Source organism: Euprymna scolopes, chromosome 24 (genome assembly GCF_053919585.1).
Source record: "Euprymna scolopes isolate OS-2025 chromosome 24, ASM5391958v1, whole genome shotgun sequence".
Lineage (NCBI taxonomy): Eukaryota > Metazoa > Mollusca > Cephalopoda > Sepiida > Sepiolidae > Euprymna > Euprymna scolopes.
In genome coordinates, this window is record NC_136505.1 from 66216846 (window position 1) to 66240650 (window position 23805).

General features: G+C 32.2%; 1 protein-coding gene and 1 pseudogene across 3 annotated transcripts in view; one reads left to right on the forward strand and one right to left on the reverse strand.

Moving 5' to 3' along the window:
- Positions 1-1462: 1462 nt before the first annotated feature.
- The window catches only part of LOC145246757 (protein deacetylase HDAC6-like), a 36424-nt gene continuing 14081 nt past the window's right edge, over positions 1463-23805 (forward strand). Inside the window, exons 1-3 of one of the 3 annotated variants that reach the window (XM_080108527.1) lie at positions 1463-1524; positions 10329-10431; positions 15497-15649. In XM_080108527.1, coding sequence (XP_079964653.1) covers positions 1478-1524; positions 10329-10431; positions 15497-15649 — 303 coding nt within the window. In that variant the 5' untranslated portion in view covers positions 1463-1477. Of the gene's footprint in view, positions 1525-2452; positions 2590-3272; positions 3380-10328; positions 10432-15496; positions 15650-23805 lie in introns of those variants that run through there. The other 2 variants (XM_080108529.1, XM_080108526.1) reach the window with 2 other exon arrangements.
- On the reverse strand, positions 6307-6534 carry LOC145247019 (U2 spliceosomal RNA; annotated as a pseudogene).

Sequence of the window (23805 nt, forward strand, 5' to 3'; positions counted from 1 at the left end):
CAAACCTTTATTCCTTGTCAATTCATACATACCTCCAAACGTTTTACGAACATTCATTCCTTGTCAATTCATACATGCCTACAAACATTTTACGAACCTTTATTCCTTGTCAATTCATACATACCTCCAAACATTTTACGAACATTCATTCCTTGTCAATTCATACCATACCTACAAACATTTTACGAACCTTTATTCCTTGTCAATTCATACATACCTCCAAACATTTTACGAACATTCATTTCTTGTCAATTCATACATACCTCCAAACGTTTTACGAACATTCATTCCTTGTTAAATCGTACATATCTGCAAACATTCTACGAACATTTCACCGTAATACAAACTGTCAAATATCTCCATCGGACAATCCATTCTTCGTTAAATCACATTCCATCCTACAAACACTTCGCCTCTTCTAATACAAACTGTGAGTAGTAAATAAAATCGGCTCTCAACCTTCAATATTTGTCTGTCTTTAATTATATGGAGTCAGAATCTACATACTTCCAACGTTGTTCATTTCATGTATTCTTTGTTGTAACCTCTATGGCGTCCTTCCTACCCCTAATCCTTTTATAAAAACGGAGGCCAAAGCTTTACCTTGTAAACTTTGCATTAAAAATATAGATTTGATATAATTTATAAGCATTTTAAGTTTTGTAAATATCACATCTGAGCTAAATAGCATCTGTTTATACACTGCTAATTGACTAAACAAAGATGGCTACTCATCTCATATCCGATATTTAGAGCACTTAAAATGTTTACAATTTGTGTAAAATATCAATTCTTTTAACGCAAATAGATCACAAATGAGTAAAATAAAATAGATTGCAGTAATTGTTCAGAATTCTCGCCACAACACCACCCCGCCTCCCGCCTCCTCCCCCAATGTAATCAGTAAAGTCTCCTAAAACTGTTAAATGGTGTTCTAATCGGTAAATGTCAGCACGTTACTTACGGAAAAACGGTTAATCAAACTGCAGAAGCACCTTTTTCTGTTTACATTGGGGGAGGAGGCGAGGGTGATGTTGGGGTGCGCGCGTGCCAACACCACCCCCGCCCCTCCCTCAATGTAAACAGAAAACTGTAAAATCTCCAAAAAATATTAAAATGTATTCTAATCGGTAAATGTCGGCGCGTTACTTACGGAAAAACGGTTAATTAAACTGCAGAAGCACCTGATAAGCCACACAAGTTCTATACCCCCCCTCAAGTACTATAATGTATTTTTTAAATTCTGTTTTAAACAAAGTTTTTCTCGAATTTTAAATTATCCACGAATGAAAAAAAAAATTTAATCCTGTTCTGAAAAAAAAAAAAAAAAAAAAAAAGGTCTTTCCGACATTATCCCCCCCCCCCAAAAAAAGATTCGTACGCCATGTGAAAAGACAGTTTGCTATGTGAAGACACACTCAACTGCCGTCGTTTATGTCACCGCGCGCTCGCGCATAGCGTAAACGGAAGCTGTAAAATGACGGAAAGTAATTCGTGGGTTCAAGGGTTAATACCATGCAAACGGTAAATTTGCCCCGGATTTGATTATCAGATTCGTTGTCAACGACCTCGATTACCTCCAAAAAACAAATTAGAGTGGTCGGTGTCCTGTTGTAACGTATCTGAATATTTACCGAAGTTTTTTTTTTTCTTAAACGAAACTGACTTCATAACCGGTGTATAATTTTGATTTTTGAAAAATAATAAACGCGGTTTTTCATATATTTTTATGCTTATTCGCTAGCTAAATGTTTTAACAATCTTGTAAAAATATGAAGTCAGTTTCATTTAAGGAAAAAAAAAAAAAAAAAAAAAAAAAAAAAGAAGCCAACTTGATTCCCGGTGTATAATTTGGATTTTTTTTTTTTTTAATAATAACCGCGGTTTTTCCTATATGTTTTATGCTTTATTTGCTAGGTAAATGTCTGAACATTCTTGTAAAAATAAACTTTATTCAATTTTATTCTTAAGAAAAAATAATTCATGAGTACGCCAAACAGAGATTTAGCAAAAAAAAAATAGTTTTGTTTTAAAATCGAAAACATTGACTTCAACTCCGTTGTTGGATATTAAAAATAATAAACGCAGTTTTTAATATATAATTTCATGTTTATTCGCGAGATAAAAGTGTAAAAATAATTTTTTTTGTTTGTTTTTGCTTTTTGTTTTGTAAAGTTGTTTTTATGACGAAATGAAAATTGGCCTGTGTCGTACTTTTTGGCGAGCTGGCTGGCGTCCCAAAAAAGAATTACTCTCGTTTCGCTAAAATTTGCGTTCCGTTCCATATCCTTCGCGGCCACCACCTTACGTACGACTTTAGTCAAGATTGCCATAAAAAAGTGAATATATACAATTGGTTTTTAATGAAAATTGATTTTTTTTTACTTTCAGATTTCAATCTTATAACGTAAGAAGCGTAACTAATTTCCTAGCGGTATTTAGTTCTTAAATGATTTATGTCGGTAAGAATTTTGACAGAGTTATCGGACGTGATCGTTAAGAGTGTTTTTGTTTTTTCCTATTAGAGTTATCTCCCTTCTATTTCATTCATCACCGTTTTTTGTACGACTACTTGCATTTTACATTAAGGTAATTCATTTAATTATTTTTGTTTTCAACTTTCTTTAAATAAGTAAAGAAATAGAAATTTTATGCATTTTTAATAACGTTATTAAAACCGTTAAAATTAATGTATAAGTCTGAAACAATCTTGTTTGTACTTACGTTTAACTTTTTTTTTCTTTTAGTGATAGCCGGTTTTTAAATTAATTTCCTTTAGTTTAAAGAAAGGAAAATAGTTTCATTAATTTGTTTTAGTTTCGCTGATATTAAAACAAGTTAATAATTAACGAATTAAAAAATACAACAATGGTTTTCTCTTCTATATTAACAAATGTATGTAAGAACTTCTCGTGTGGTTTTCTCGCTTCGATCGAATGAACGAACATGTTATTATTTTTATGATTGACCATTGATCTAATGTTAAAGAGTAAAAGTTTGTAAACAAGAAGAGCGTTCGACTCAAAGTCAGCAGCAAACGGTTTTTGGTCAGATTTAGTTCCTGGTATCAAAGACTTCCTGTTTTAGGTCGCTTACTCTTCTGGTTTGCTAAGTTTTGTGCTAATTTTAATACTTTTGCAAAACACGGATCACGTTATCGTCGATTTATTTCCGGATAGGTTACGTAAACTGCCGGAAGATGCTTAGTCAGTGAAATCACACAAGCCGACGATCAATTGGCACTTATAACGATAAACCGAAAATGAAGAAAAATCTTTTGTCATGGAATGACGATTTTTATATTCCAAAAATCACAAAAATTGATCAAGTGGTTTGTTTTTCTTTATTCAAGAAAAACAAATTTGCTGTTTTTTTACCGGTAAGTGACAGACGAGGCCATTTTTTTCTATAAAACATAGGTAATCAGTGATTGTTTTGACAGTTTCCACGTGCATTAGGGTTGTCTCTGTCCGTGTCCATATCGATTCGTGAGACGCTTTTTTCTACCTCATCGAAAAAACAGTAACATTTGATTTTCTTGAATAAAAAAAAAAAGGTACTCCTGCAGAGAGTGATCCGTGCTGAAATGATAAGGTTATTATTTAAAAAGCCATTCTTAACATGCGGAGGGGAGGGTGTTTTGTATCTATTCTTTTTTTAAAAGCGGTGCTAGTGCAGAGATTGATCCGCGCTATTTTTTAAATCGTATTTCCAAGTTAATTAAAGTTTTATGATATGTTTTTTATTCAATTGTAAGGTTGAAGTATAGAATAGGTACAAAAGACTCTCCCCTTCCCATGTTAAGAATGGCTTTTTAAATAATAACGTTATTATTTACGTCCGAATCACTCTCTGACTCTGCACTAGTACCAAAAAACATATCATAAAACTTTAATTAAACGTGGAAATACGATTTAAAAAAATAGCGCGGATCACTCTCTGCATTTAGCACCAATATATATATATATATATATATATATATATATATGATCAAATTACGTTATGTTTAGAATTTTTTATCTTCGTGCATACAGACATTTCTGTATTGTATTTAATTTTAAATGCTGTCAAAAGTGCATATTTGAATAAGCACTTTAATTATTTGCGTTTATTTAGATGAAGTCATGACAGTGTAATTTACAACATGTCTCTTTTCTTCATGCAAGGCTATGTTTACAACCTAAACTGCATACCTGCCCCCCCCCCCTTTTTGTGAAATTACAATAACTGTTTTCGATTATGTTTTCTTTTTCTTAATTTTAACTGTATGCTTGCGTTTTTTAAACATAGGTTCACTTTAAGAATGGCTTTATAAATAATCTCCTGCAGTCTATGGACCATGCTGAAATATTATTTAGAAAGCCAGAGGAAAGGAACTTTGTTAACTGATCTGTATTTCCATCTCGGAATTTAATAAATAAATTTGATAAATTGAAACTTTTGCCAGAAGTTATATTACGGGTGAAGTTTAATATAAGGAAGTGTGAAAATTTTAGTACACGACCCCTGTTGTATGCAGTTCAACTTAGGGAGCAATTATTATTTTTACAAGGAAAGAATTTTTTGCGTATTTGGCCTAGTTTTTATTTATTTATTTATTTTGGTTTGAACTTTGCGCTTTGTGAATTATTTTGTTATGATTTTTTTCTGTTTTTTTTTTTTTTTTTTTTTTTTTTGATGGATATTTGGGGGGGGGCCGGAGATTATAGTTATAGGTAATTATTAACAGGTTAATTTGGTGCAAGTCCAAATTAGCACTTGTGGCGATAAACGAAAATAAATAAAAAGCTTTAACGTTTACATACCTCTCATGGAATGTCGTAGATCGAAACACAGTGAAATGTTATTTGGTACTAGTGCACTTATTGATCCGCGCTATTTTTAAATAGTATTTTCAAGTTTAATTAAAGTTTTACGATACCTTTTCTTATTAAATTGTTAGGTGAAAGTACAGAATAGGTACACAATACCCTCCCGTCTCCTTATTAAGAATGGCTTTCTGAATAATGTCATTATTTCAGCACAGCTCAATAAGTGCATGAGTACCTTTTATTTTCTTGAATAAAATAAACACTACTCAACAAGAACACTGTTTTTGTTTTAATGATTATTTTTGATTCAAAAATAAAAATTTAAATTGTGAAAAACATGTTTTTTCCCGAAAGCTTATTGGGATTTTTTTAATTACCATATTTTTCATGAACATGCTCTAAAAATGTTTCAAAATTATCTAATATTTTTTCACTTTTCATGTTATAAGCCTCTCTATACATGGCCTCATCGATATCAGACCATTTCATTTCTCCTACTCATCCTGATATGTATTTAAAAAAATCATATAATAACAAAATAATTTCCAAAGTTCAAACCAAAATAAAAAATATCCATCCAAAAAACAAACAAAAAAAAAAAAAAACAATCCGAACAAGCCAAAATAAAAAAGCCATAATAAATAAGAAAAACTAGGTGCTCTCTAAGTCGAACTGCGTACAACATTGGAGCCAATGTGTATTTCACTAGAAGCGTAGTACTCGTGCACGTCCGCCAAATTTTATTCTCGCATAGTTTAGAACTCTGGTAGAGCGAAAAATAAACACAACTTTGAAAAGCGCACTTATCTCATTGATTAAGGCAGGTCATCTCATCTGCTTTTATTTTATAAATACACAACAAATAGCTGTTACCAAAGGCAAGTATCCTAACTGGATAATTTATTTTGCATTTCAACTTATTTTTGTTAACTTTTATCTACCTTGAAACAAAATTGAATTAGCTCAAAATAATAGCTAAAAAAATTTAAATTTAACTCGGTATTAGTGGAAACTTATCTGATAGATCTTACCAATTATGTGAAAATGTAATGTTCTACCAATATTTTGTTTAATTTTTAATTTTTGAGCGATTACTGAGGGTCTGATTGTAACAAAGCTGTCATTATTATTTTTATTTTCTAGCTCAACAGACTTGCCACTACATTTGTTTAGAAGTAAATAAACGCTTTAAAATATTGTTAAATCTCCCAAAATTCATCCATGCAGGCAGAAAAGCAACAAATCCTGCCTTTGGTAACATTTATTTATTATACATCTTTTTACCCCCTTTTTTTTTTTTCTTTTGTATTGTTGGTATTGTAAATATGCCAAACGTTATTTTTGCATTTTTAAAATTTGAATTTTCTGTGCTTTTATTTTGTTGGAATTCAGAATAAAATTATAATTTGAAGGAAAAAAAAAAACGAATAATATGCTGAAATAATGCTAACGATTTTTTTTGAAAAAAAAAAAAAAAAAAAAAAAACAGCTAGGTAATTTTTTGTTTGGGATAATTAATAGTGTTGTTCCTATTTACAATGTCTCCCCACAGGACAGAGTTAGACACCAGGGTCGTTTTTTAATGTGGAGAAAAGGAACAAAAATTAAAATTGTCTCAGTCGTGAAGGATTTCTTCTCCACTGACAGAGAATAAGAAATTGAAGTGTAGCATCTGAAGAACAGATACTACACTTTGATCTTGACCCAAAGGCCAAGAAATTAAAGTTTACCAAGTTTTCAATATAAAATGAAGTGGTCTCCCTTACATTTCCATCATAATGTACAACTACGTCAAAATAATGGTGAAAACAAAGTAATTGCTCTCAAAAAAATAACATCCGACATAAAATATAATAGGTAACTGTTTTTTGATAAACATTGCTTGTCAATTTCCAATTTCATAACTAGAAGCCATCACCAAGTAACCTTTTTCTCTTTAACCTAATCGATCATTTATTGAAATGAAAATGCAATAGCATTAAGTACCAACATGAACTTTTATAGAAATACTTTTTGGTACCTCTGTATGTATACACACGCGAAATATGGCCGTGACTAGCAAATATACCCACACTTCACGCAAGACTTTTCTGTATGGTCGGGTATCCACTTCATGAGCACCCCTGCGGTAAGTGGATGTTGTAAGAGCCACTATTTCTTAAGATGTTTAAAAATTTTTAACTCCCTCCTGAAGTGACTGAAATCTAACTATGAACTTTAAAGCAAGTAGGTTATATCAAAGTTACGCATAAAAATTGAAATCATTCCAAAGAATTACAATGGTTAACATTTGTTTAATTAGTTGAGGGGATGGAGGTGGAGGAAGGTGATCTGATTCAAATTCACAAAGAAGTTGGCCAGCACCATGGTGGTGGCCCCTGGGATAATAACGAACCCCAACTTGGTGTGCACCATCCTTTGGTGGAGGAGTTCATGAAGAGCCACACTAAATATGACCTTGACCTTGAAAAATGATGCACATCATCCCTAATTAGGGGACCATCATCACGCCAGGTTTGGTTATGATCAGTTTAGTGGTGTGAGCTGTAGGAGAGTTGTACACACACACACACGAACGCTACTACTTTATATATATATATAGACAAATGAAATGGTTAGAAAGCTTTCGGAAATACTTATTATTGAAAAATAGTTAGCATTCACCTTTCTATGGAAATAATTATAGAGACTTGCAACATCTCTTTTGTGAGAAAAGGGTTGGTGACAAGAGATTTAGAATGAAATGGGTTTAAGTATTAATCTCAACCAAGCTTCTCCTCTTTCATGAACAATGCTCAGATCCTCACTCCTACCTCAGTTAAAACGAATGGTTCTCACCTTGAGAAAACTCCTGCTTTGAAATTCACTCCAGACTTAAAATGGAAGACTTGCATTGAATCTATTGATAACAAAGCTCTACAGACAAATTTATCTTTATTTTGCAACTAAATATTTTCATTTACTAACCAATTAGAAAAGTTACTAGCTAAGCCCACATGATTTTTTGGTATATGGCATCTTCATTCCGTAACAAGTACATACATCATAAAGATTTTTCTATTAATTTTTTTTTTAATAAGTGTAATTCTAAATATGCACCAAATTTTATGTTGAGACTTGAACGTATAAACATTCAAATTTGTTTTTAAAAAAAAAAAAAAGAGAATATTGTTTAAATAATTTGACTTTGTTTTATTTAAAAAAAAAAAAAAAAAGTTGAAAAAACATTTTCACTCAATAATGAGCTTTGGAAGATTGTCTGTGAAAAAAGTACAGTCGCCATAAGTGTTTTATTATTTCTAGCCGCCACTTTAAAAAAAAATCACTCGCAAATGCAACTGTTTTACTCTCAATGTAAAACCATGGATAATGTTGCTGGAAAAATGATCAGATCATTCTATACTTCGGAAAGTATCTCACTCTTGATACAATCCTCGACCTGTATAAGAATCAAATATATTCTACACAATCATTGGCAAGATTTCATTCCAAATTAGGTTGTTCTCCTAACGTCTTACCCAAGTGAACTAAAATAACTAAAAAATACAACAGTAAGCAACAACAACAACAACAAAAGCAGTGAAAGCAGAAAAGAACAATTTTTGAAAAGTACTCACTTTTGGTTGGTTAAATACCTAAATTTGGATTGGTTATTAAGAACCAACTTCAACCAATCAGAAACAGCTGCTCTAAAAGATTAAATCTAAGCAGTATAGAGAGATTTGGAAATAGGCAAGTTTATGTAAAACAGTTGTGGTAACAAAATCAGCTGGCAGGGATAGGACAAGAAAAAGATGGAAGTGAGAAGGAAGGCACCGCCATGTGACATATAAAAAAATAAAAAAACTGATTTTTCTTGATGAATTTGTTATAATTTGAAATATTGAATTTGTTTATTTATTAAAAAAAAAATGTCTTCACTAGTTTTGGTCTTCAAATCATTAAAGTTTGAATTTTGTATTCCATTTATTTGATATATCAACTGTGCTTAAAAAACAGTAAATTCCTATATTATCTGATACACACATTGACTGACGCTTACACTGTGATGAACATTCAAGCCTTTAACAACATCTGAAGACATCTCAAGGATTATCACCGCCATGCGATATAAATAAAAATAAGAAAACCTGGATTTTCCTGATGAAGAATTTGTTATAATTCGAAATATTGAATTTGTTTTAATAAATAAATGTTTATTTATTAAAAAAAAAAATGTCTGCACTAGTTTTGGTTTTAAAACCGTTAAAGTTTGAATTTTGTATGGATAAATAAAGACATGGCCAGAGATTTGTTTGCAAGTTATTTTATAAAAGCCATAAAACTTATGCCAACATATGAAACCGACATTAAAATGATGACAATGATGAGGAGATGTAGACCATTGTTAAAAGACTCAAAATTATATGAATTTCAATTGGATTTTTATAACTAACTAGCAGGGGTACCCAGCGTTTCCTGGGTGTCGAAAGGTGCTGTAGTATGGATATTGAGCAATGCCAAGAAAAAAAAAAGCCCGGGTGTGAAAATAACAACAATACAAAAATGTAATCAGCGAAAAAAAGAAGTATGTGAAAACCAGTTTAAGCGAACTTGAAAATAATTCAGTTTTTGTTTTGAAAAAAAAAACACATTACATAAGCCTCGAAATAAAAAAAAATGTTATGGCAAATAAAAATCTTTTAACCCTGCTTTAAAAAAAAATTTTCTTTTTAAATAGACCACCGTTACGTGGGCTCGAACATGAAAACTAAAAGCTTACGACCTGACTTCGTTATCCACTACCCCACGACATTATCAGCAAATTAACGTCATTTTTTTTTTGTATTATTTAATTGGAATTCATTATTGAGATGAGTTTTATTTATTAATTTATTTATTGTAGACTATTATCCTCATCTTTTTGAAGATTAATGAAACAACTAAGAAAAATTTTTTTTTATTTAAAATAATTCAAGAAAGAATGCCTAACACACATGTGTCCAAGTATGTTAAAAAGAAACGATTTTTTCGATCCTCCCTTGTTATAAACGTTCATTTCTACACAAAATAATTGAGCGTTTTTGTCTAGTTCTCACATATTCGAGTGAGTCATCGTTCTTTCAGATGGTACCAGTCTCGACCTGGTCCGATGCGGTTGAGAAAGGTTTTAGGGGGGACACACACATTTTGCCTTTTATATTATAGATGTTGCCCAACACATTGTAGCCTCAGTCGCAAAGTAGACAAAGAATAGAAAACAACACGCTTTTTCCCCCGTTGTAACAACGGCATTTATTTCATTATTCTCCCGCCATACATTACTTCTCGTTACAGCTGTGTCATCACCCACATCATCCACATCTCTAACATGATCGTCTTCTCTAACGTGCGCTTTCTGCTTTTTATCGTCTTTTTCTTTACCAGTGACGTAATTTCGTGTGCATTTGCATATGTGTGTCTGCACTCTGCTACACTAATAGAAGCTAAACTCCATTATGTTAACACTTATATATGTCCTTTGGATTTCTGAAACAGGTGGATTTTTTTTGTTTTGCAATTCCTGATGTCTGAGGCAGGTGCCAGTGGTGGATGCAGTCCAGATGGAAGAGACAAGTATTTGCAACAATTGGCTCAAAATGTAAGTGTGTTTTGTTTTTTTTGTTTTTTATAACAAATTCCTTTTGTTTTACCAAATATCTATAAAACACAACATTTAAACACACCTGTTTTATCTAGGATATTGAGCACTTAGCAACTATAATACATTTTTATTACTCCTGGGTAACACCAAGTTTCTTGTCTGATATATAACACTAACAAAAGACATTGAAGTTTGTTGCGGTATTCAAGCACACATGCTCTATCCACATTATTAAGCATTTTTGGATTAGCATATATTACTAGGTACAGGAAAAAAGAAAGCTGCTAAAAATGTATAAACATTTTGAGCATCGGCACATCCCTTTACTTAAAAATTCACATCCCTTTACTTAAAAATTCACGAAAAATCAGGAAATTAACCAATTTTAATGAAATTTTCAGTATTTATAAAATAATGATCACAAACTATAATGAACCCATTATTTTTAGTTAAATCTTCGTGAAAATGTATTATTTTGTTTAAACAAAAAATACCTTTATTAAAGTTATGGTTTTCTGTAGTAAAAAATGAAAGTATTAATTTTTTGCTTTTTTTATTAAAATAAAGCATCATAAATTATAATTTTTTAAAAATTATTTACTTTTTACAGGAACATTACGAAAAAAAAGCCCCCAAAGTCCATATTAATGAATTCGATATAACTCAAAGAAAAATGAATTTCTGAAACTACTGATATTACCATTGAATTAAGTATTGTTTATTTAATATTTTCACAAAAAAAAATTATAATAGCAAAAATATTTCTACTTTTTTTTTAAATTACAGATTTCGCATAATTTTTATATGCAAGATTTTAATAATTTCCTTGCTCACATGAATGTGAAACTTTTGGCGTAATATAACTTTTATATTATCTCGAACAATAATTAAAAAAAAATTAATTTAAAAACGGGAACATAAAAAATAATTAAATTGAAAAATGATAAAATTGACACAAATGTTCATAATAGAAATGTACGGATGCACATCTGAGGAAAAAAAAGAAATCTGACACCCCTACCTCCTTTTACTATCATGCTTTCATTTTGAAATTTCGTTTGGCTGTAATTTTAGGTTTCTGTATAATCGTGTTTACAAACCTTTATTGGTTGTGTTTTGGTGAACGGCAGAATTACTTGCTTTTTGAGGGCTAATTAAGCTATTTTTTGTACAAACAAGGTGTTTGTTTTTTTATTTAATTCAATATCTTAGGACTTTACTTTAGTTATCTTTGAAATAGACCCAGAAAACTAATCTTTATCTTTTAAAGGATTTTTACAATGAATTTATTTAACTTCAAAATTTAGCTGAATTGGTTAACTCGCCATGAAAACCTTTTTCATAACATTTTTTTCACGTGTACAAATATTTTTTCCTTTTGGAAATTAACTTTAGTCTCTAATCTTTCAAATACAATCAAAAATTAGTCGGAAACCTACAAAAAAATTATGATAAATCGGCTTTCAAAACTATGTCCCCATATTTATCCGCCCATTTTTGCCCATACCTATATATTACTTACCAAATGTAATACTGTTTTTTTTATTTTATTTTTCCCAGGCAATGCCAAGTTCCTTGTCTAGTATAGAACACTATAACAAAACATACTGAAGTTATTTTTCCTGAGCAAGACACCTAGTCTATGATATTGCATGTGTTTATACTAACATCCACCACTTACTAAATGTAATGCTGTATTTTTTCTTTTATTGCTCCCAGTCAACACTGAGTTTTTGTTTAGCATAACACTATAAGAAAGTACATTAAAGCTATTGCTCCTAAGCAATGCAGCCTTTTAAACACCCCTGCTCTGTCTTGGATATTGAGCACTTTTGGATTAGTGTGTACCACATTTTAGGACAGGTAGAACACATTAGCCTTGGTGAGAAATTGCCCAGAAATGGTGTCTTGATAAAAACGCTGGTCGCCATCACTCAATACGTGCTGGCTTAAAGTCAAGAAGGACAACCAACCTAACAAATCTTGCCTTAATTAAGAAAATAATTTCCAAATAAAAGTGACAGAGGTTTTTTATTTTTTATTTTTTTATTACATTTTCACTCCAAACAAGGCACATTGCCACTTTGATGTAGGGGGCTACTATCAGGGACATAAGCTACAGGGGTAGTATGTGGGGAGTTGGGCAGCAAGATGTCGATTCACGTTACACTTGAATTTCTGCATGTCAGTACAGTTGGGGAAGCAGGAACCCGGAAGGGAATTCCAAAGTCTAGCAATTCTGGGGAAGAAACTACTGGAGTAGAAGGTTCTCTTACATCTAGGGATCTCAACTGTGAAGGGGTGGGATTTTGTTGCTTGTTGGGTTTGTTGGGGGTATTTACGTCGAGGGGGTACAAGTGCTTGCAGTTCGTCGGAGCATTCACCATTAAAATACTTGTAGAACATGCAGAGGGATGCTACATTTCGTCGATGGGACAGAGGCTGAAGCTTAGATGACAGTTCAGGACCTATTAGTTTGGCAACTCTCTTTTGAACCTTGTCTAGGAGTGAGAGACTAGTAGCAGATGCACCAGCCCAAATATGACAACAATATTCCATACATGGGCGAATGGTGGCCTTAGGTTAATTTGGAAATCAATTTTCTAAAAGATGTTAAATATATTCCAACATGTAAAATGGATGTTAAACTAGGTATGATGATGATGATTTACCAAATGTAAGACTGTATCATTAAACTCCTCCCAGACAATGCTGAGTATCCTGTCTAGTATACGACATCATAAGAAAACACATTGAAGTTTTTGCTTTCTGACAATTCAGAGTTTCTTGTCCATTTTTCTCTTTCACAATAATTTAAAGAGAAATAATGTTGATAAGGACAATAATCTGAAGGGAACCTTAAAAAAAACAATAAATAAATTTTGAGTATACAGCTTTAAAAATTAATAACAAAATATATAAATAACACTGTAAGGCGGGGCAGATACTATAACTAGGGTCCCAGAAAAACAAAACATTCAACATCGTAACCTGAAAAAAAACAACATATCCTACGGCCACCGTATCTCAGGGTTCTACTGTATTAGTGTTTCTCAAATTCTATAAAAATGACTCTGAAATTTCTTTCCAAATTACTACACAAATGCATTAAAAAGTTGTTCTAAATGTCCCACTCCCATCTGACAATTCTTCTCCAGTTGACCCTCCAAAGAATGAATATATATATATATATTTTTTTTTAATATTAGATATTATTTGTTTGCAACAACATCTAATAAGAATATGCCAGCTTTATTGGTGTGTCTTGTGTAGTATTTGACTTTTAGTTCAACATACTCACAGATAACTTTCCTTGATATAATAGAATAATCACCAAAGTTCTTTTGATTATTTTTCCTATTCACATTGAAAATTAGCAATACCTATTGATCCATAAATCACTTTGAATAAGCACAGATTTCAAGGTGTTTCTCCTGAAATATTCAAATTGTAAAAACCAAAGCACTTTATGTTCTCAAAATACTGCCATTTTGTTCATAAATGAATATCCTTTTGCATATTAATAAACAATGAATGAATTAAGGTTTAAGAACTTCAACAGAAGGAGCAAACAAGAACAGCTTTCGATCAAAACTAGTTAACCTTTACCTTTGCACATGCATATTTTTTAAATAAGCATAAAAAAATGAGTTATTGGCGGGGGGGGGGGCAACAAGATTTATTTTTTAATGTAAGTTTGTTTTTATTCTGTTTACAAAACTTTTTAAGAAACAAATGGGGAATAATTATTTTACGTTTTAATATTTATATTATTTTTTGGCAGGGCTAATGAAAATTTACTTTTTTTAATGTAGCATACAAAACATTTTGCAGGGAAGCAGATGTTCCCTTTTATTAAAAACCAACGTTAGAATCGAGAATTTAGGATGCTGATCGTTCCTGTCCTCAATCGATGAAGGAAAATCCTTTTAGCAATTTTTATTTTACTTTAAATTTATAAGTGGAACTAATCCCCCATTCTAAATTCTAAATTAACTGATTTGTTTTGTTTACAGTTAAATTTTCAGAGTATTCATACATAGTTGCCCATAACTCCACCACTAACCTGAAGTCTGATTGACAAGCCTCTCTTCATAAAGACCTTTTTAAAATTACATAATTGTCTTAGAAAAAAAAGCAACCCTCCCCCCAAAATGGGAAAATGTGCAGGATTTATTTCTCATAGAAAAGAAATGTTTAACAGTCATTATTTTACATTAAATTCGAAAATTGTTTTTGTTTTATTTGTTTTCTTTCTGTCAAGTTTTTCAGATTGTTCACACGTAATTACCTGAAAGGTAGAATCTCGTATTTTGTGAAAGCATGTGTAAGGAGGAGAGAGGGCAGAAGGTGTCGGTCTTCAATAATACCAAAGAAATTTTGTAATATATTAATTTTTAAACAGTCCAAACATTAGAGTTCAGTTTCTTGTACATAAAATGCATGGCAGTTTAACTTTGAGTTTTCTAACTTATTTTTATTTATTTATTTTTTGATAGATACATGGAATTTTTATGGTATTACACCGTATTTATATAAATTTACCGTAGATCACTTGGAAATCATTAATTTCTGTGAATTTTCAATGGTGTATTCTGGTTTCTTGTACAAAAATACACTCATATGGCAAATTTCATTGCTTAATGTTGTTTTAACAAAGATATAAAACTTTTACTGAAAAAGTAGTACAAGAAATGTGACGAAAATGCATAAGATCTTGAAGTGAGGGTAAAAATATCCAAATATGCAAAGCACAAAAATAGTTATGCCCTCCTTATCAAAATTTTAAAATAGTTTTTCTTAGATCAAGTTTTTTTTTTTTTTTATGTATGTATGTCATTATTAAGATATTTTAAGCAGTTTCAATTTTCTCATCTGTGTTGCTATGTAAATATCGTCAGCCATGTCAACTATTCAGTTAATTTGTATGGTTGCTTTCAAGCAAATTGATCTGAAATTTGGTGTATCAACAAAATGTAACTGCACTTGATCTCATCTTGTTGAGCATGTCTTCCATTTACTATGTGTTTTGTTTTTATTTCATTTTTTGTCTTTGTTACAGCATGATTCTATGTTCTGTGTTGAGCCACTGAAATGGTGTCCCCATCTGGAAGGATCTGTTAAACCAGTTCCTGATAATGGACTCGACACATCACATCCTTGTGTGACATGTGGAGACACAACAGAGAATTGGGTTTGTCTCACCTGCTATAAGGTAAAGTGGATTGATTTTTGTTTTTCACACACACACACACACACACACACACACACACACTAAATATATATTTTAACATTTCAAGGTTTTCAGGTTTAATTTGAATGGAAATAGTCTGGTGAAAATACAAAAAGAAAATACCATGAACAAATTCCAAGAAAGTTTTTATAATTTTTTTTTATTACTATTATATGTGGGGAACAACATACTAAAAATTTACTAAAATCTGATCACTAGAGCTGTGACAACAGCATATTCTTTTCATTCTTTTGACTCTCAAGTATATATCCGACACAGTAAGACACAATCAATCAACCGAGAACCACATCAGTCTATATAAGAACATATAAGATATTAACATATATACACTCAAGAGTCAAAACAATGAAAAGAATATGCTGTTGTCACAGCCCTACAAAGGTCCTAACTATGCCATCATAAAATTGAAAAATAAGTAATATTTCCATATTTCAAAGCTGTAGCTGTTAATTACAGAAGAGTTCGCATTTTTTTTTTTTTTACTATATATTTTAATGTAACAATTTTTATACAAATTATTCTGCTAACTACAATGGCAGGCGAGGTCATGACGTTATCAATGATGTTATGAGATACATGTAAATTTGTAAAGATTATAGAATACCCAGTGCATTTGAAGACATATCTCATCACTGAATAACCGTGTCAGTTCAATAGTCATTATTTTCATCATCAGACACTGTTTCCTTATATTGTCACAATGCTCTTCTTGACATGGTCCACATATCAATGAACAGATAAGTCTGTGTCTTTTGCAAATCTACCAAGGTGTACTATAACCACCAAAAGTGTTTCTGGTGCAGGTGAAGTATCCGTCATCACTAGAACTAGACAATTGTTCTGCAATTCCCATTCAGTAGCGTCCATGGTCTCATTATTGTCCATCCAAAACATTGCTTAGAATTAACTCTGAAGGGCGTGATACTTCGTGTTAGAAGAGGTCAGTGGAAGTCATTCAGGTGTAACAAAGCTTTTGGTTGAACCAACTTTTTGGCAGTGACTAGAACACCTTATTGCAGACAGATTGTATCCAGGTTTTCCTCCCAAACAATGCCACCATCGCTTTAAACTCAGCGTCTTCAATCTCAGCTATTTTTTTTTTCTTAGGTGTGGAAAACATCTTAGCACAGCTCTTTAAGATAGCCTCCCTTCAAAACCTTGTGTAGAGCGTATTTCTTTCTGATTCCAAAAACTGCTGAAGTGGTATCACATCCCATGAATGCAGGAACAGAAGACTGCTGCAGACATCATATCCAAGCAACTTCTTTGAAACTTAAAGTCATATACTGTTGCAGGACTCCCTTTATTCAAGTAGAAATAAAGCTTGTTGCCATCACTGGTTGTCACATGATGAAGTAACAACACCAATAGATCCGTATCTTTGCCAATGACACTAGTATTTTTGTTGGGTGACATTGACACTACGTACATATCCCTGACAAACCCGCTTAGCAATAAGATCTCACCCCTTCACTGTTGATGTCTCTAAATGCCAGAAAGCTTTCTATTCTAATAGCTTCTTCCCCCGAACAGCTAGACTTTGGAATTCCCTTCTTGCTGCCTGCTTCCCTGGCTGTACTGATATGCAGAAGTTTAAATGTAACATAAACAAATATCTTGTTAATCTTTCCTAGACATGTCCCCAAATAGTAGCCCCTTACGTCCAAGTGCCGATACGCTTTGTAAGAGGTGAACAAGAGTAAAACAAACAAAAAAGTTTTGTCTTTCACGTGTTGTGAAATGGGATTAGTAAGAGACTGTTTGTTTTCCACATTAGTTTTGTTCTTAGCAACCCCGACTGCCACACTAGATGCCAAGGTCTTAACTTTCATAGACCGCTTATACGAAACGGAAAACACTGTTGTCACTATTTCTTTGCCAATGGTAAACATGTCATGGACAATCACATCCTTATTTGCATTGACAATAACCACTCTTTAACATGATATGGCGTCAGTGTTCTATAGATTTATGAATGGCTTGCATGTTGTAAGACATACTGATGAGTACTGGGTTGCAACCTTGTCATCAAGCAAGCTCTTTAAAACCTGCAGGAGGACTCACTAGAGAAAGTGGAATGTCTGAACATCAGATGGTTTTGTGGACTTTGTCTGAGCCAGTGTCCTCTTCCTACAATGATGCAATGCAGAGTTTCACTCACTAGAGCTTTGTCACTAGTAAACAATACAAGGAGGCAAAGGCGTCAAGGACCAGAAGAGATCGTGAAGGCATGGAGAAAATTGCAGATAATCTCAAGACCTTTTCTTCTTTCTCTGATGAAGTATCTCTTTGCAACATTTCCACCAGTGTCAATTATTAAATATGAATGGCCATTATTCCCCCAAAGATCAAATATGTTCTTCCAGATTTTAGATATTATTTTCATGCAGTTACACCAATTTATAAAATACCAACTTTATAGGGGTTTGTTGAGCATTTATCAAGTTTTATCAAAAAATACATACACACATGCATACACGTTTACCTTGTAGATTAATTTTTATTCATAAATAAATGTATTTGATCGTACAATGAATGGATTTCTGTTTTTACAAATGAAAACAAAAATAGAAAGGAAAAATAAAAATGGAGGAATCAGATTACCAATATCTTTTATATAGTCATTGATTTTAGATGCAACTTGTGGCAACACATTTTTCACTAACAATTTGATTATGTTCAATTGAACCTGAATCTGTCGCTAGATACAATGAGATTAAACAAAACCTAAATAAATCAATATTTATTGTTGGCAGTGAAAACTTTTGCAATTATTAATCATCATTCAGTTAATTTCCTTCGAAAGAACGTTGGAATTGTATCTCTGTTAAAAGTCAAAACTCACAAAACCGTATCACAGTGTGAGTTAGTGCATTTGCCATCTTTACGACAAGAAGGGCATTTGTATTATTTGGATTCTTTGCACTACTGTTCTCATCTTGAGTGTCATTTTCACAACATTTCAGTCGATATAACCTCCAACCTTCTTCAGGTGTATCTTGTCGAACTCGGGAATTTGGACAGAACCCTTTATTTACTTCACAGGGGTAGCATGCTCTCGTTCAGTCAGCCATAACTGGATAGATGTCATAAGTAATTCGCAATTGTATTTTTTGGTCACCCATACGGAGAAATGAACTTTCAACGTTCAGGAGAATATCACTTTTACAATTGATTTTTCCAAATACTCTAACGGTAATGGTCCGCAAGAACTGGTAGCACAACGGTTAGAGTACTTGGAAAAAGTACACCTGAAGAAAGTCAGAGGTTATATCGACCAAAACATTGTGAGAATGACACTCAAGATGAGAATAGTAGTCCAAATAATCAATCCTCATCTCAAAAATTGGGAAATGAAGGACATAGCTACAAAATTGTTCTCTCATTTTATTAATATAAAAAAAAAGAAATTGAAAAATCAATGAAGGTAAATGCATAAGGGAGGTAAATTTTATTGGCTTTAAAAAATTTTTGATTATTAGTGTGGGATATGATTTCGATATTTTTGATTATTAGTGTGGGATAAATTTCGAAATTTTTTATTAGTGTGGGATAAATTTCGAAATTTTTGATTATTAGTGTGGGATAAATTTTGAAATTTTTGATTATTAGTGTTGGATAAATTTCGAAATTTTTGATTATTAGTGTGGGATAAATTTTGAAATTTTTGATTATTAGTGTAGGATAAATTTCAAAATTTTTGATTATAAGTGTGGGATAAATTTCAAAATTTTTGATTATTAGTGTTGGATAAATTTTGAAATTTTTGATTATTAGTGTGGGATAAATTTTGAAATTTTTGATTATTAGTGTGGGATAAATTTTGAAATTTTTGATTATTAGTGTGGGATAAATTTTGAAATTTTTGATTATTAGTGTGGGATAAATTTTGAAATTTTTGATTATTAGTGTGGGATAAATTTTGAAATTTTTGATTATTAGTGTGGGATAAATTTTGAAATATTTGATTATTAGTGTGGGATAAATTTCGAAATTTTTGATTATTAGTGTGGGATAAATTTTGAAATTTTTGATTATTAGTGTGGGATAAATTTTGAAATTTTTGATTATTAGTGTGGGATAAATTTTGAAATTTTTGATTATTAGTGTGGGATAAATTTTGAAATTTTTGATTATTAGTGTGGGATAAATTTTGAAATTTTTGATTATTAGTGTGGGATAAATTTCGAAATTTTTGATTATTAGTGTGGGATAAATTTTGAAATTTTTGATTATTAGTGTTGGATAAATTTCGAAAAACGTTCTTTATAAATTGTTTTTTTAACTTCCAATTCACAGTTTAGATTAGTTTGATCTTCCATCAATATAAAAACATTAAAACTCAGACCACAGGGCTAAAGATACCAAAAGTAATCAATTCTTCGATCTACTTTTTATCCAATGTAACACATTTTGATACTTTCTGATCAGACAAAGTCTCAAAGTGTGTTACACTTTCAAAACACAGACCAAAGAAGCGGTTATATTTTTCTTTTTCCTTTTCTTCCTATTGTTTTCTTTTACAAGGGAATCACCACTTATCAAGGCCCAAAGGCCAGTCAAGGATAAGGGTTAATGAGTGTAAGGTAGTCACTAAGACAACAGCTGAGTGATTGTTGGTAGTGGAGTTGAGTATAATTTGAGGGGAGTCATTAACAACTTGTTTACATTGGACTTGAAGACAACGATGTTGTAGTCAGCTAGAAAGCATACCAGTGGAACCAAGTTCTACAGGTGGCAGTTCTAGAAAAGAAGCTTTGTTCATGGAATCTGCATTCAGATTTATGAACAGATAGAGAGTCGGGAAATTGTTGGTAATGATTGTAGCTAAACGAGTGCTTTTTAAGCTTGTGAGCTGAGTTTTCAGTGTTTCTGTAAATGTGAAGGTATTGATGAAAGATTAAGCTAATGTATAGAGTTTAATTGAACATTTTAAAAAATACTAGCAAGAAGACCCGATGTTGCCCAGGAGTGAGTGATGATCAGCCAATGTTTTACACTCCCATATTTTATTGCCATCGAGATCAGTGAAATCGCCTGTTTTTCAATTAAATTGTTTGATTGTTTGCTCTAATTGAGGAACCCATAGCAGTCACTTAGTCCACAATACATTGTAGTCTACATTGCACTGTAGAGAACCTACTGTTGATTTTATGAAATTATTATATGCAGGATGTTCCAAAAGTCTTGGGTACACATTTCAAGTCTGCTTAACTATGAATGTTAGTAAGATGAAAGTGGTACCATTTTAAAGCTAAATGCATTAAGTTTTTTGTAAATCTATTGATTTGTTCATTTCTTTTCAGATCTAGTGATGGTGTTCACTCAACCAGAAAAATGTTTTGTTTGCTTGAATTTGCAAAAACTAAATCATGGACACTTGTCCAATGTGCATTTCGCAAAATATTTGGAAAAAAGCCACCAGAAAGGAAATCCATAGTGAGATGGCATGGTAAATTCATAACAAGTGGGTGCGTATGCCCAGCTAAGAGAATGGGACACCCTTCAACTTCAGCTGTGGTTTAACAAGTTCAAACTGCCTTTCAGTGGAGCCCCTGTAAATTGATCAGAATAGCCAGTAGGGAACTTCAGCATCGTACAACAACTGTTTGGCATATATTAAGAAGATGACTGTACATGATGCTTTACAAGCTTTAGTTAGTCCAACAATTGAAGGACATTGATTAATCAGTTCATCGTGACTTTTGCATTTCAATGCAACAGAAGATGGAAGATGGCGGGTTTCACGACCAGCTTGTTTTTAGTGATTAGGCTACTTTCCACGTAAATGGCAAAGTTAACAAGCATAACACTTGCATATGGGGTACTGAGAAGCCACATCAAATTCTTGAGCAGTAGCGAAATTCCCCAAAGAAAGTGTTTTGTCACGGCCACCGAGAGTAAGAAGAAGGCCTGTTAACTGAAAAATGTCTGCAGGCAATGTAGGTAAGATTTGTCAGACTGTCAGTACTATATGAGGGCCAGAAATATATATATTGAAAAAAGATGAATAAAACATTTTTAAAAGGAAAAAGGAACACAGTTCGATTACTACTGAAACTGAACTTTATGATGTTGCCCGGGATTGAATGATGATCAATGAATGTTTCATACTGTTATATTTTATTGTTATCGAAATCGGTGAAATTGTCTATTTTTCAATTAAATCTAGTTGGGGGGTCCATCATGGTGCATCAAGAAGAAGCTGTGCTGATTTGGTCCACACTACAGTGTGGACCAAGTCACCACAGCTTCTTCTTATTGGACAATAGAAAACGTATTGTGGATTTATTCAGTTTTATCAGTATTAAATTGTATATTGCTTTAAAATTACTTAATTTTACATAGATAATGTTTATATTTTATATTGATAAAATATAAACATTATCTATGTAAAATTAAGTAATTTTAAAGCAATATACAATTTAATACTGATAAAACTGAATTATGAATTTTATCTAGTTTATTATTTATAACACCTTTTCCTGAACTTACTGTGTTAAAGTGAGAGTCGGGCGCCATTTTGAATTTTCCAATACATCGGTAAACACTGTATGGTTTTCGAGCCGAATAAACATGTTACATTGAATAAAAATCCGAAAAATATATCCAGTTTGGTAGAAAAGTAACTTATCTTGCTTTTGATAACATTTATTTGTTATATATTTGTTTTTTGACAACTTCTTCGAATCCATGTGTACAGTAAAACAAACACAAAAATTGTTTGTTTTGCATTAAAAAAAAAAAATAAATCAAATGAAATATTCGACTTTCTCCAATAAAAATAAAAGTTCAAACACGAATTCACTTACGATATTTTGATTAAAATTATCCCAAATGTGCAATTATAATAATTATTTTCCGAATGGAGAATTGTTTTTTTTCTTTAGAACATACATGGACAATCGGTAACACATATTGGTAGCCATATTTTTTATGCCTGTTAACATGGCCATGTGGTTGAATACCGGATGCTGTCTATACCTACAACTTAATCAGGAAGTGACGTTATGCTGTCATATGCATCGGCCTTCTTTCTCGGTAGCCACGGTTTTGTGCTATGCCCAAGAAAGCTGTCTACGAACCATTTTTCTTTGAAAGAGCAACAGTCGCTGGTGAGACTTACCTCAACATGCTGGAAAATTGGTTAATGGATAAATTGTATAAAGAATCTGATGATTTCATTTTCCAACAGGATGGGGCACCACCACACTGGAACGTCGGGGTTAGACAGTTTCTGAACACAATTCTGCCAGACAGTTGGATTAGACGATCTGGGCAAGAAGCCTTCCAGATCTCAGAACCTGCAATTTAAAAAAAATCTTTTGTGGGGATTTGTGAAAGAACTGTACACACCCCATTCCAAGAGATGTGGATGAGCTGAAGGCCCAAATAACAAAAGCTGTTGCAACCATTGACAACGCAATGCTGGGACGCGTTTGGCAAGGATTGGATTATTGGCTTGATGTGTGTCATGTGACCAATGGTGTTCACATTGAACATCTTTGAACATTCCGTGAAAAACTTCAGATTACAAGCTTTCTGAATATACCAGATGCGTTTTTATATTTTTTAATATTTCTCGAGATACTCAATGTCAAAATGTGCCCTAGACTTTTGGAACATACTGTATAAAGGTTTGAATTAAAGTTTAAAATGCAAAAGTCAAGTATTATGCTTCAACTGTGCTCTAAGTAGAAACAGTCATTTTGAACGCTGGCCATGTCATATCAAAGAACCTACTGTTGATTTTGTATGTGGTGCCTCTCGGCTTGTGTGTTAATAAAACTTCTCCAGTGCACATGTGATGTTAGGCTATCTAAGGTGTTAACTTTTGTCAAAATCGCCTGTTCCTTCTTTCATCGGATTATATTGATTATCGATTGATACTTATCAAAGACATTCCAATGCAAAACTTATTGAAAAACACTGACAGGCACATACAGTACTTTCATGTGAAATTTCATAAAAATCGGCCCAGCCATTTTCAAGTCCGTAGGGAACCAACTCACAGACACAAAGTTTGTTTTATATAACACTAGCAGAGAGACCTGATGTTGCCCGAGATTGAATGATGATCAATGAATGTTTCATACTGTTATATTTTATTGTCGTCG